General features: G+C 46.6%; 1 protein-coding gene across 3 annotated transcripts in view; it reads left to right on the forward strand.

Moving 5' to 3' along the window:
* RNF212B (ring finger protein 212B) overlaps window positions 1–14,967 on the forward strand; it is a 585,489-nt gene that overhangs the window by 415,648 nt on the left and 154,874 nt on the right. For all 3 annotated transcript variants that reach the window (XM_073575552.1, XM_073575554.1, XM_073575553.1), the window contains one exon: window positions 9,587–9,638. In XM_073575552.1, coding sequence (XP_073431653.1) covers window positions 9,587–9,638 — 52 coding nt within the window. The remainder of the gene's footprint in view (window positions 1–9,586; window positions 9,639–14,967) is intronic.

Here is a 14,967-nt window from a genome sequence, read left to right on the forward strand (position 1 = left end):
GAACTGTGGGGGGATGGTCATTCCTTACCTTGCAGACGTCCGGTATCGTCAGCCCCTCACATCTGGGACTTCAGCTTGAATCTTTGGATCCAGAAGATGGAATACCTCGTGGCACAGATGAAGAGGATGATGGAGCAGCGCGGCCAGCAGTGGATGAAGGAACAGCTGCAGTGATGGTCCGGTGATGGCGACGGCGGAGAAGATGGGACCCCTCTGCCTCCGAAGCGGCAGCGACGATCACGGCCTCCTGAGCACCTCAGCCCGGAGTTAAGTTTACAGCACAGGATGAGCCCCATTAGCAGACCTGTTGCAGGAGACATCGCGGGGCCGGAGCCAGAAGTCGAGAAGTCGGATCGCGGCACACAGTGGCGACGCGCACGTCGCGGCCACGTTACCCGGCGTGGTCACCTGACCCGACGCGGTCATCGGCATCGGTGGACGCCGGTGACGTGACGCGGCAAGGAGCCCGGTGGCGAGGTGGTGTGAGACGTCACCGGCCTCATTTCCTTTCTCGCGGCGCTGGGGGGAAGCGGGCGGTGGCACGGTCATGTGGCCACCCTTCAGCTGCCAAGGGCCACAGGTCATGTGGTCCGGCGTCGCGTTCCCCCGGCATTGGGTGCCAGATTCAGAAGGTGTTGCCTGCGGCTGGAGCGCCAACCTCCCCCCCCCCCTGTTTGAGGCTCTGAGCCGGTGACTTTTTGCCATGCGTTCCCGGACGGACAGACGGTCTGGGCGCTGGCGCTGCGGCCCAGGAGGGCTGCAGTCGGCATAGATCCATGGAGAAGATCGCAGTTGCGGTGCTCGACGCGGAGGACACGTGACGGCTGTTCCGTGGGGTTCCGCTGAGTCAGCCTAGTAAGTAAGGCTCACTTAAACCTTTATTAATGTCTAGATTGTATTGGTTGGGAAGGGTGTTGCTACGTATGGTTTCGCACTAGGGTAGTAGTTGGTTTGTCACTGGGTTTCGGAACGATGCACGGCTGGTCCATGTAGCCAGCATTCGAATCTGTGAGGGAATGGTTGCTTTTGGTCCAGGAGGCCGTTTTGTGCACTTCGTGAGTGTTGGGTGGTTTTATTTTTATGCTAGTTTGTTTTCATGATAGTGGGTTTATCTATAGTAAGTAAGGCTCACTAAGGCACACTTAAACCTTTATTATGTCTAGATTATATTCATTGGGAAGGGTGTTGCTACGTATGGTTTCGCACTAGGGTGGTAGTTGGTTTGTCACGGGGGTTCGGAACTATGCACGGCTGGTCCATGTGGCCAGCGTTCGAATCTGCGAGGGAATGGTTGCTTTGTGGTCCAGGAGGCCGTTTTGTGCACTTCATGAGTGTTGGGTGGTTTTTATTTTCATGCTAGTTTGTTTTCATGATAGTGGGTATATCTATAGTAAGTAAGGCTCACTAAGGCACACTTAAACCTTTATTAATGTCTAGATTATACTGGTTGGGAAGGGTGTTGCTACGTATGGTTTCGGGTGCACTAGGGTGGTAGTGTGTTTGTCTGGGGGTTCGGAAAGATGCGCGGCTGGTCCATGGGGACAGCAATCAAATCTGTGAGGGAATGGTTGCTTTGTGGTCCAGGAGGCTGTTTTGTGCACTTCAGGAGTGTTGGGAGGTATTTTTTAATTTCATGCTAGTTTGCTTTTATGATAGTGGGTATATCTATAGGTGACGACATCATTTTATTTTGGTTGGTATAATTGTGCTTGCATTCTCTGGGTGTTTGTGTATGACTGGTAGTGATTCCATGGCGGTTTGTGAGTAATTCAGGTGGTGATACGGATATTGGCAGAGCGGTGGTGGATAGCCATATCCATGCCGGTTTTATGGTTTATTGTTATAGGCATGGGGTCTTTTGGCTGGAGGATTATCGCCGCGCCTAGTATTTGATAAGGGTTTGATGGTAGTTCACTGATGTGGTGAGCTGTTTTATCGCCGCGCCTAGTATTTGATCAGGGTTTGATGGTGGTTCACTGATGTGGTGAGCAGTTTTATCGCCGCGCCTAGTATTTGATAAGGGTTTGATGGTAGTTCGCTGATGTGGTGAGCAGTTTTATCGCCGGGCCTAGTATTTGATAAGGGTTGGATGGCAGTTCACTGACGTGGTGAGCAGTTTGGGGAGTGCATCGGGCGGCTTAATCTTTCACGTTACAGTGGGGTGTGTGCTATTGCTCGTCAGAGGTGAGGGGGTAGGTGGTCGAGTTTTCATTACGGTGTGTTTTATTTATATGCCTCGGTCCCGGTTCGTTTCTCCAATAGGGGCTTTGAGTGTACTAAGGGTTTTCATGTTCACTAGGGGCATTATGGTTTGTTGCGGCAGACGTTCAGGAGAGGTCGAGATGCTTGGGACGGCAGATCTTTTGGGAACCTGCCTTTCTGGCAGCAATGGATGACATTTCCCCCGGGGGGCTTGGAGTTGACCTTTTACTGGATTTGTTTTCCTGGTTAATTTCTGGGGGTATGTAGATATGGCGTGGAGCTGGGGTTTTATGGTTGGTCAATGTCTGGTTGTTGAGGTCCGTGGTTTGGTTTCTGTGTGGTAGTCGGGGATTATCTGGTATTAGGGATGGTGCAGTGCTTATTTTCTGTTCATGGTCCAACCCTTGACTACTTAGGGTTTCTTCATGCTCAGGGCGTAGTTGCGGTTATCATGTGTTTGGATAAGTCAACGCGTTTGATTCACCTGGGGCCCTATGTCTAAGTCAGGTTAGGTTAACGAGTACATCGTGTCAGGTCGGGGGTCGTTATTAGGTTCCCGTGTACATCGCGCTGCTGTTTTGGAGGTTGAGTTTGGTTATTGAATACGTGGGTCTACGATCCACTGGGGGCTTTTGCATGATCTGCAGTCATATGGCGTTCTTACGGTAATTTGCTGGTCGTGGCTGCCCAGGGGCAGTTTTAACAACTTTTGTACGTAAGGACTGGTGGGTTCTCACTGCGGTTCTTTAGGGTTGCCGATTGTGCTTTTGGCAGACTGTATCGGGTGGTATTTGTTACAGCCGTTGATGGCAGCTACGTAGGAGTTTATTATACAGAGTGGATAGTTTTTCGTTACGATGGGCTAGGAGGTTTATTGTGGGTGCAGCTGGTCCTGCTTTGCCTTCTGGGTATACAGCTCTCCTTAGAGTCTTTTCTTTTTGGGTGCCCCCGGACGGGGGGCTAGGGTGAAGTGTTGCGCAAGGATGATGCAACAGTTGAGTTGGGTAACCCAGCGTGTGCTTTACTGGTCTCGGGGGTCCTGGTTGGTGAACGGTTTGTTTATCCAGCGGGTGTTGTTCCATTTGTCGGGAATTCTGTATAGAGCATGAGGCAGGACATGTTGTTTCGATGGCCGTGTGAATGGTCTCCCGCGTGGGTGTAGCCCGTCCGGCAATACATGGCTATGTAATTCATTCCGTTATGCGCACTTGTCAGGACTGGCTGGTATTATGGGGACATGGTTGTGGCGCAGCGCTGCTGCGGGGGAGGTGTAATTTAGGTAGTGGGTGAGCAGGTTGCAACTATAACATTACTTTCATTAATGTCGGGCTGGTGGTACGCCGTGGCAGGGGAAGCTAGTGCGATGTGCATTGACTTTTAATGATTCTAAGGACCTGGTAATTGTCTGGGGCTGTGCTCCGTTTGGGGGTGCTTTTTGCGGTGCTTTAAGGCTGAGTGGTGGACAAGCATCGGGCACCGGTGAGTGCAATGTTTTGACGGATGGCCCGGGTTTATGGTGTCTGGGGTTTTCGGGAGACGTGATGTGTGTCTGAGTTTTCCTGGACTTCAGGTGGTGTGGAGTCGATTTTCTTTCTTTTGTGAGTAGTGTCGAGTCCGCAGTTCAGCGGGGAATGGGTGCGGAGTACATCTCACTTTTGGTAAGAGGGTGGCAACAATAGTGTTGTGATTCTGGGTTCGAAGTGCACGGGTGATGCACACAATTAATTCGTTTCTGGGTCGTGGTGATTACGGGGTGGATTGGTTTATGTTTTCTAGTTGGGTGGATATTTTAAGATAGATGCTATCACGCAGGGTTGATGGGACCAACAGCGTTTTGGTACAGCACGTGTGTGGTGGAGACTTGGTCACTGGGGCGTCAAGGGGTTGGATCTGAGACATCGGGCCTGAATGCTGTGGTTCATTTCTTCCTGCCTGGGAGCCATGCTCGTGTTGTTGTTCATGACTATATAGTGGGTTTTACTGGGCACGTTTTTCAAGAATCTGTCGGAGGTTGGGGAACCAGTGTAGGTTCTTTTGTTACGTCAATAATGGTTGACTTTGATTATTATCAGGTGGAGTGCAATTTTCTGCCTGGGAGCCGTGCTCGTGTTGTTGTTCATAGGGGCTCCTGTTTGGAATGACTACATAGTGGGTTTTACTGGGCACATTTTCAAGAATCTATCAGAGGTTTGGGGAACCAATGTAGGTTCTTTTGTTCACGGCAATAATGGTTGGCTTTGATTAATTATTAGGTGAAGTGCAATTTTCGGAGGCGCCTGCAATGTTGCGGTCTCAACGAGGCAGAGGCGGCGGCTCAGGTTGGGGACTGGTCGCGCAGGCGGTGCATAGGATTGGACGATGCGGTTGGCTAGTTGCAGGTCTTGGGTGTGGCTGACCTTTTTGTACTGGTTGTTTGGTGTAGGTTGGCATTGTGAGGTCTAATGGGGATCAGTTTTGATCGATTGTCTTGGTACAGAAGCATTGGTTACTCGAGTCGCAGAGTCGGCTCGGGTTGGGTTTTTTGGTGGTGGTACTCGCACGTACAAGGTGTCATACGTGCTCGCGGTGGTGGAAAGGAGGGGGGTATTTGAAGTCGGTGGATTGCACAAAGAGCGGGGGGGTGAACCCAGTGCAGGAGCGGGTTGCCCCTGGTGGTGCAATGGTATACTTGGTTAAGGTGGGTCCCAGCTGTGCTGGGTCACAGCGGGACATGTTAACGTGGGACCCTGCTGTGCTGGGTCACAGCGGGGCATGTTAACGTGGGTCCCTGCTGGGCTGGGTCCCAGCAGGACATTGGTTGGGCAACGCTCGGCTGGGTGTCCTCGAGCCGGTGTGGTGCGGCTGAGGGCACGTGGTGGAGCTGGTGTTGCAATCATGTACAATGGACTCTTCATTTACCCCCCTCCTTTTGCTGGTGGTTATGTTTATGGAATATTTCTACGTTTATGGATAAAATGTTATTGCTTGTTTGGTGTTAATAAACGGGGCTGCTGTGGCCTTTTACATCCAATGTCACGCAGTCGTGTCTTATTTAAGTTAAGAAGGTGTGGGTTTTGGGAGGGGTCATTACAGTGAAGCCGTCAGTCAGACTTTCCTAAGTCAAGGCAAGCCCGGACGCCTGCCCCAAAGGGGCTACAGGGAGGGCGCACATGACTAAGGAGGGATGCTAGGCCTGAGGGTTAGTGAAGGGTTAAGGTGTAGTGCTTTTGTGTTTGTGGGGAAGGTGTGGGTTGGAGCTATGGGGCTTATGGTGCAATGTGAGTTGGCAGGGAGTGGTCAGTTGTGGGATGGATATATAGGGCAGAACTGTGGGGGGATGGTCATTCCTTACCTTGCAGACGTCCGGAATCGTCCCGCCCTCCCGCCCTAATTTTAGGATCTTCTGGAGATCGACATGGTGAAGAGAAGAAGAGGTTTGACGTCGCAGCAGTCGGCGGAAAGGGGGGGGTATTTGAAGTCGGTGGATTGCACAAAGAGCTGGGGGGTGAACCCAGTGCAGGAGCGGGTTACCCCTGGTGGTGCAATGGTATACTTGGTTAAGGTGGGTCCCAGCTGTGCTGGGTCACAGCGGGACATGTTAACGTGGGACCCTGCTGTGCTGGGTCACAGCGGGGCATGTTAACGTGGGTCCCTGCTGGGCTGGGTCCCAGCAGGACATTGGTTGGGCAACACTCGGCTGGGTGTCCTCGAGCCGGTGTGGTGCGGCTGAGGGCACGTGGTGGAGCTGGTGTTGCAATCATGTACAATGGACTTTACCCCCCCTCCTTTTGCTGGTGGTTATGTTTATGGAATATTTCTACGTTTATGGATAAAATGTTATTGCTTGTTTGGTGTTAATAAACGGGGCTGCTGTGGCCTTTTACATCCAATGTCACGCAGTCGTGTCTTATTTAAGTTAAGAAGGTGTGGGTTTTGGGAGGGGTCATTACAGTGAAGCCGTCAGTCAGACTTTCCTAAGTCATGACAGTGAGTTATCGGAATCAGTCTTTCCGGTCTTCAAAAAGTTAAGAAGAACTGTGGTCAAGTGTCTATAATTAACGCTTGAATAACAATAGAGTTGTTCCCTCTAGAGCCGTGGGTGCTCTAGGAGTCAGATTCACTCGTAAGGGTCTACGGATTCGGCTATATAACAGAGCCTCCGCTTCGAAACCAGGATCTTTGAACAAAGATGTATATAGAAAAGAAAAAGAGTATACAACTAGCTTTAGGCATGTCTACTCCCCGCAGTCATCTTTAGTAAGTGATGAATAGTATGGCCAACAGGGATTGCTCAATATTTGCAGTGTGGCTGTGTTTCGTGTCTCATTTCTTATGGGGTGTTTGGCCCCCCCCGGTCCACCGGAACCCGGGGACGCAGGGGAATGATGCCTTTTAGAAGACACCCGACGCCAGACCTCCGGAGGGGGCAGCGGAGGGGGAACCAGCCCCCAGTTGGACAACTTCGGCATAGGAATCTCCAGAATTTCGCAGAATTGGGGAAGATCAGATGCTTCTCTGAGTGTGGCTGTACGACCGTTTTTCCTGGCCGAGAGGCTAAAGGGGAATCCCCATCTATAGAGAATCTGGTGTTCCCTCAGAGTGTCTAGAAGAGGTCTGAGCATCTTCCTCTTTTGTAGGGTCATCCAGGAGAGGTCTGTCAGTAATTGGAGAGAGTGACTTTCGTATTCTATATTACGTAGCTTCCGTGCCGGCTGCATGATTTCCTCCTTAAGCTTATAGTCAGTGACACAGCAGATGACGTCTCTAGGTGTTTGGGAGGAATTTTTTGGCCGTAGGGCTCTGTGAGATCTATCTAGGCTTATTTTGTGAGATGGCGGAGCCTTCAGAATTTTGTTGAATATATTTTGTAAAATTATGAATAGGTTTTCCTCTCCGTTATGTTCAGGCAGGCCTCTGATTCTTATATTATGACACCGTCCCCTGTTGTCTAAATCCTCAAGATGGCGCTGGTACTCACGGAGGGTGTCGTGTTGTGCTGTCATGGTAGCTTGTAGGTTAGCCACATATTTCCTCGTCTCGTCATGGTCATTCTCCAGAGAATCTACTCTATAAGCCATATGTTGGATGTCCTGTCTGACAGCCGAGATTTCTGCTCTGCAGACCTCCTTAATCTCCTGTACCATGGATTGTAAGTCTTCTTTCGTGGACAAGTGTGCCATATATAGCTTCCAGTCCCTCAGGGATATACTCTGTGAGTCTTCGTCTGGTAGAAGAGGGGTATCTGGGGTGCTGGAAAGAAAGGCGGTCGGATGTGTATATCTGGACATGGAGGGGGTGGCGGACAGACAAAAATCTTCTGCAGGTCCCTGCATTTGTGGAGGATCATATCGTCTTCCCTTGGCTGCATCATTTTGGGGCGCTGGGGACTGCATAACCCCCTGCTGTACTGGTTGCTGTGATGCCTGTGCGCCTGCTGAAGTTTCCATGTTTTCTCCCTCCATGTGTTCAGCCCTCCCTCTCTGTTCCACTGCACAGCGCCGGGAGTCGCATTCCTCTATGCCTTCCCCTCCCCCTCCTCTGTCCGGCGCCCTCTGCTCTTTATATGGAGACACGGGGCTTAGCTGGGCCCGGTAATCCTCCAGCTGCAGCGGTGTAGCTTTTCCTCCCTGTGCTTCCCGCTTCGCCGCCGCCATGTTACCTGAGCGCGTCCTCCCTGATGAGGAATGGAGGAACGCGTCCAGAGGTCCCAACTGATGGGTATGCTGTGGGGAGGGCACCGATCAGTCCGGCGGCTTCTGCTGATGCTTTTTAACCATATCCTGGACAACCCCGGTGAGTCTGTGAGTTGTTACGGCCGTTTTTGTAGCTGTGGCTGCGGGGAGTTCTCTGCCACACGTCCTACTCCATCAACATCCGGCTCCGCCCCCCGAGCTTTCTATTTCTATGAATATTCTGTGTTAATATATTTGATCTTAAATGATCACGGCACTAGACAAAAAGCCATGTGCTTCCAGAACTGCTTTTAACCAGTTTTCTCAAACTGCTTTGTGTGCAGCTGGCACACTAGGGTCTCACGTTACACATCACACCACGCTGTATGCAGGTATACCCAAGCTGCAAGGGGTGTAGTTGCTGTACCATGTGATTCACTTACCAAGGAAATGTAGCAGAGCTGTGTATGTGTGCATATTCCTGACAATGAGTTAAATGCCGCTGTCAGAAACTGACAGTGGCATTTAACTAGTTAACAGCCGGGGTGAATCGCCGGAGCCCGCACCAAACAGGGGGAGTCCAACATCAGCGTACTATTCCGCCTGATGTCAGAAAGGGGTAAAATGGCAAATATGCCATTTTAGTGGCTAATATATTGGGAACCTGTCTCCAGTTTTTTCCAATATAACATACGGCCACCTCCTTTCAGCCCCATGTGAACAGTATTCAATAATGCTGCACATATGACTCCGATTCAACCTGCAAAGCAAAAAAAAGATCTCCCTTACGGGGCAGTCTGGTCCAATGGGCGTTGCTGGTCTTGTTCCAGTACCTCTTCTCTCCTTTAGCCTTACAACGCGAATTTGATTAATATGTACAGCATTATAGAATGCTGTCACATGGGGCTGAAAGGTGGTAACCGTTGGTTAAATCAGAAAATATTGGTGACAGGTTCCCTTTAAGTGGGTTCTTTCCTCTCGCTACAGTAATGCTAAATATGAGGACACTCTCTGGAGTTTGGGCACATTTTTGGGGGAGTGGTAGGTGGGAAGGAGAGCCCAGTATCTTTTTCAAAACATTTGTACTACCAGTTCTACATATTTTTCTTTTGACAGATAAGTGGGAACTTGTTTTTTTTGTGTGAGATGAATGGTATTGGTACCATTTTAGGGTACATAACATTTTGTGATCACTTTTATGGCTAGGTTCACATTTATCCTGTGCTTTATGCTGAGCGCTTCTCTCTGTATCCCCATAAAACAGAATTCAGATGGAACCATTCACTTTAATGAGGCAGAAGGAGTCATTTTGGACTCCTTTGGCCTGTGTTCCAATGGTGTTCCTTCTTTTTAGGCATACTTTTGTGCATGCCTAAAAAGATGGATATGGGTGTCTGCCTCATTGTTCTGAAATTTTCCATTAGGAGTTTAGTCTGAATCACATTTTTTGTGAATTTAAATGGAAACCCTGAAGGAAGCACTGTTCTTTGACATCTAATGGCAGCCAATTTTCTACCCGAAGTAGGCTAAAAGTATTCGCATAATTACCTTCCTTATATAAACAACAAATAGAAGCTATATTATACTTCTGTCTTTAAAATGCTTTCAAAGTCGTTTTAAATTGTATTTGTCATAAATATTGTATTATAGCAAATAATGCAGTTGAATATTTTTATCATGTTTAAACTAAATGTATGCAAAAAAACTAAACTAATGTGAATTATTATTTTAAGCAATCCGCAACATCAAGTCGTGTACAAGAAAGGACCACGCCAATGAGTTCCAGTAAGAATATCACAAATATCTTGTGAAAAATCTGCTTGTAACTTACCATAAAATAACATCAATGGTGTCCCTGGACCCTGGGACCCATCAAGGTTTTTTGTTTTTGTTTTTTTTTTACAAAATTCACCTCCATGCTTTCTAACCATTACACAGTCACATTTGGCACAAATTCGTCAATGCTTAGACATAGTGGCAGGAAATATTCATCAATTCTATGCCAGTTTTGTGGCACAAAAAGGTACAATATTTTGAAACTTTTTGTGCTGGCCCTGGGACATTTCTTTAAAAAAAGAAAAACTTTGTCAGGTTTACCAAAAAGAGAACATGGTCCAGCACAGTGAAACAGAATGAATGTAATATCTTACATTGTAGCTGAAATCTGCCAGCATAGTTGCGACTTTTTACCTCCTGGATAGCCCTAAAGATGATGTGCACCTTTTAGTAAGCTTTACTTCAGCGATCTGTAGGTTAGAGACTGGTTTATGAAATGCCATTATTGATAAATTCTTCCCACTGTCTTCTGTAAATGAAATGCAATTTCAACCAGAGATAGACTCATTCATAGGGATGAAAACATGGTGGATCCATTGGCTGCTTGTGTAGCACACAGAATAAGCAAATGCACTGCTGGACAACATGTTGTTTAGGGATCAGATACAGTTTTGCTCAAAAGTTTACATACTCCAGTAGAATTTTTGCTTTCTTTGCCATTTTTCAGAGGATATGAATGATAACACCAAAACTTTCTCCACTCATAGTTAGTGGTGTGGTGAAGACATTTATTGTAAAACTACTGTGTTTTCTCTTTTTAAATCATAATGACAACCCAAAAAATCCCTGATCAAAATTTTACATACCCCATTTCTTAATACCGTGTATTGTCCCCTCTAACATCAATGACAGCTTGAAGTCTTTAGTGGTAGTTGTGAATGAGATTCTTTATTTTCTCAGATGGTAAAGCTGCCCACTCTTCTTGGCAAAAAACCTCCAGTTCCTGTAAGTTTCTGGACTGTCTAGCATGAGCTGCGCGCTTGAGATCTCCCCAGAGTAGCTCAATGATATTGAGGTCAGAAGACTGAGATGGCCACTCCAGAACCTCCACTTTGTTCTGCTGTAGCCAATGACAGGTTGACTTGGACTTGTGTTTTGGATCGTTGTCATGTTGGAACGTCCAAGTACGTCCCATGCGCAGCTTCCGGGCTAATGATTGCAAATTTGCCTCCAGTATTTGCTAATATGCGCCGCATTCATCTTTCCTTCAGTTTTGACCAAGTTTCCTGTGCCTTTGTAGCTCACACATACACAAAACATCAGTGATCCAACTCCGTGCTTTACAGTAGGAATGGTGTTCTTTTCATCATAGGACTTGTTGACCTCTCTCCAAATGTAACGTTTATGGTTGTAGTTGTAGCCAAAAAGTTCAATTTTGGTCTCATCACTCCAAATTACCTTGTTCCAGAAGTTTTGAAGCTTGTCTCTGTGCTGTTTTTACGTTTTGTAGGCGAGATACTTTGTGGCATTTGCGCAGTAATGGCTTTCTTCTGGAGACTCGACCATGCAGCCCATTTTTCTTCAAGTGCCTCCTTATTGAAACAGCCACACCACTAATTTTCCTTTCAGAGAGTCCAGTATTTCAGCTGATGTTATTTGTGGGTTTTTCTTTGCATCTCGAACAATTTTCCTTGCAGTTGTGGACAAAATTTTTGTTGGTCTACCTGACAGTGGTTTTGTTTTTACAGAGCCCCTGATTTTCCATTTTTTAATCACAGTTTGAACACTGCTGACTGGCTTTATCAATTCCTTGGATATCTTTTTGTATCCCTTTCCTGTTTTATATATTTCAACTACCTTTTCCCGTAGATCCGTTGACAATTCTTTTGCTTTCCCCATGAGTCACAATCCAGAAACATGAGTGGCTGGATGAAAGATGCAAGGGTCTGTCTGAATCCCAGAAACTCACTCAGCTTTTATGCACACACACTAATTACATGCAAACAGGTCACAGGTGAGGATGTTACCTTTAGTAGCCATTCAAACCCATTTGTGTCAACTTCTGTGCATGTTATCAGGGCAAAATCACCAGAGTATGTGAACTTTTGATCACGGTCATTTGGATGTTTTGGGTTATCATTATGATTTAACCCCTTAATGTCCAATGACGGACACAGTCCGTCATCAGACATCTCCCCTACTTTGATGAGGGCTCCGGCGCTGAGCCCGCATCAAAGCTGGGACATATCAGCTGTTTTGTACAGCTGACATGTGCCCGCAATAGGCGCGAGCGGAATCGCCGTCCGCCCGCGCCTATTAACTAGTTAAATCCCGCTGTCAAAGCTGACAGCGGGCATTTAAATAGCACTTCCGGCCACCGGGCCGGAAGTGAGCTCATCGCCGACCCCTGTCACGTGATCGGGGGTCGGCGTCATGTTGCCTGGACAACCAGAGGTCTCATAGAGACCTCTATGGTTGTTCCAGGCTGATGGCTTTCAGCGCCGCCCGGTGGTCTGAAAGCACAGGAGTAAATCTGCTACGTATGGGCGATCTGCTCATCGCCCATATGTAGCAGAGCCGAACGAGTAAAAAAAATGTTTAAAAATAAAAAAAACAAAAAGTTCAAATCACCCCCCTTTTGCCCCAATCAAAATAAAACAGTAAAAAAAAAATCCCACATACACATATTAGGTATCGCCGTGTTCAGAATCGCTCAATCTATCAATAAAAAAAAGCATTAACCCGATCGCTAAACGGCGTAGCGAGAAAAAAAGTCAAAACCCCGGAATTACGTTTTTTTGATCTCTGTGACAATGCATTAAAATGCAATAACGGGCGATCAAAAGAACGTGTCTGCATAAAAGTGGTATCATTAAAAATGTCAGCTCGGCACGCAAAAAACAAGCCCTCACCCGACCCCAGATCACGAAAATTGGAGACGCTACAGGTCTCGGAAAATGGTGTTGTTTTTTTTTGTTTTTGTTTTTTTTTAGCAAACTTTGGAATTTTTTTTCACCACTTAGATAAAAAAGAACCTATACATGTTTGGTGTCTATGAACTCCTAATGACCTGGCGAATCATAATGGGTCAGTTTTAGCATTTAGTGAACCTACCAAAAAAGCCAAGCAAAAAACAAGTGTGGGATTGCACTTTTTTTGCAATTTCACTGCACTTGTAATTTTTTTCCTGTTTTGTAGTACACGACATGGTAAAATCAATGGTGTTGTTCAAAAGTACAACTCGTCCTGCAAAAAATAAGCCCTCACATGGCCATATTGACAGAAAAATAAAAAAGTTATGGCTCTGGGAAGAAAGGGAGCGAAAAACGCAAAAACGAAAATAACCCCAGTCCTTAAGGGGTTAAAAAGAGGAAACACAGTAGTTTGACAATAAATGGCTTCACCCAACCACTAACCATGAGTGGAGAAAAGGTTTTGGTCTCTTCATTCATATTCTCTGAAAAAAGGCCAAGAAAGCAAAAATTCTGCCGGGTTATGTAAACTTTTGAGCAAAACTGTATATCTTGCAAAAAGGGGACAAATATGGTGCTAAAGGGAGTTATGTAGAGAAAAAACATGTTCCAGCGATCCCACCAACGATCCGACATGGATGGGATCGCTGGGACATCGTTAGGCTGATCGCTGGTGAGCTGTCACATAGACAACCCCTCCAGCGATCAGGACCAGCGAGCAAGCAGGTTTCTAATGTAAGCATCGGGTATCCAGGAGCCACATGAACTAGGTATTCTGTTCGGTGATAGGTGTGGAACCTATATAGGGATGGTAGGACAGACAGGGCGACATTAGATCAGTCTAGGGGGTCTCCACTTCCCCCTACCCTAGTGTTTGGTTTCCCTTCCCTTATCCCTTTGTGTTGCACTGAGTCTGTCCTACACTGTGCATGACAACAAGTGTAATTATTATATCACATCAAAGTGATTACAGGTGCATTCTTTATAACAGACGTTTTGGATATAAATTTCCTGTGATGTTTTGGTTCTCAGTTCGCCACTGCCACCTGCTTTTCACCACATCTCATTACAAATGTTTATTTTAGCTGGTATTAACAGCATTTGAAAATAAACTGACAAACATGAGCACATAATTCTTACCTAATTAACAAGTGGTGATTTTATGGTAAACACACTCAAATGCAAAATGGTCAAAACGAATAAAGAGCATGTAAAAGATTCTACAGAATGCATCTACTCACGTAAACAACAAGGGAAACTGGATACAGTTATAAAGAAAAAGCTCTCCACTCAACAACCAGCTTCTAAAAAACCAACTACCCAGTCTATAAACTAAATCCAGAATGAGGATACTGATTTCAGCAACGATGATTCAGAAAATGAAACTTTTTCATCAGACTCTGCACCTATTTCTAGATAATTTCTTGAACAATCTTTTACCCAAGCCATGAAGCCCTTGTTACAAGAAATATCTGGCCTATGAGCAGACTTGAAACTTATAGGTCACAGAGTGGATTCCCCGGAGTCTATGTAAGAAGAGAAGTTCATTGAATGTAGTGGAGAGCTGGAGACAGAAGGGTTTAACAGAGTTTTATTGCACAGGTAGTTAAATAAGGAATACTCCATGCAGGGAGGCAAGACTAATAACAGCGACTACGGAAATTAAGCACAACCACCATGCACGATAGAAAGATATGCAAAAAATGGGGTAACTTATCGCTTGCAGTTCTTGCATGGGAAAGGCTGGAATATCTCCCGACGGCATCGCAAATCATGAACAAAGTCTCTGTCTCTATTATGGAGAAACGAAAAGCACTGTCTTCCAACGATGCTGATGGATCTGGTCCTGGCTGGCTTGAGTGCTCTGGGTTGTAGAAACAGTCCTTTGTGTTGATTCCTCAGCAATTGCGATGAACACGAGCCGTGTGCCTGCTCACAGACCGCGGTAGCAGGCGGTCCTCTGGGATAGTCACTAGGAACGCAGCAAGTCAGCTTATCAGTCACCACAGGCAGGACTGAACTGTCCAAAAGAACAGGGTCAGACGATAACTCAATAGCGTCAAAGTCAATCGTAGGGTCAGCACTCTGAGGGATGAGTGTCATACCACCAACACCAACTGAATGCAACTATGTTGGCCTTGGAGGACAAAAAAATAGGAGTAGGCATAAAAACATGAGAATCAAGGGAATCTGTGACTCTTACGTCCCTGAACCGCTAGAAAAATTCACTAAAGAATTCTTTACCTCTATTGTAGGAGTGGAAATGGTGGAAATGATAACAATCGAGGGAGTCCACAGGGCCCTAAAACCCAAACCGAAATTGTTGGATTCTCCAAGGCATATTACCTGTGGCCTATTAAGATATG

This window comes from Dendrobates tinctorius, unplaced genomic scaffold, assembly GCF_039654945.1.
Source record: "Dendrobates tinctorius isolate UK_male_01 unplaced genomic scaffold, ASM3965494v1 ptg000044l, whole genome shotgun sequence".
NCBI classification, from domain to species: Eukaryota; Metazoa; Chordata; class Amphibia; order Anura; family Dendrobatidae; genus Dendrobates; species Dendrobates tinctorius.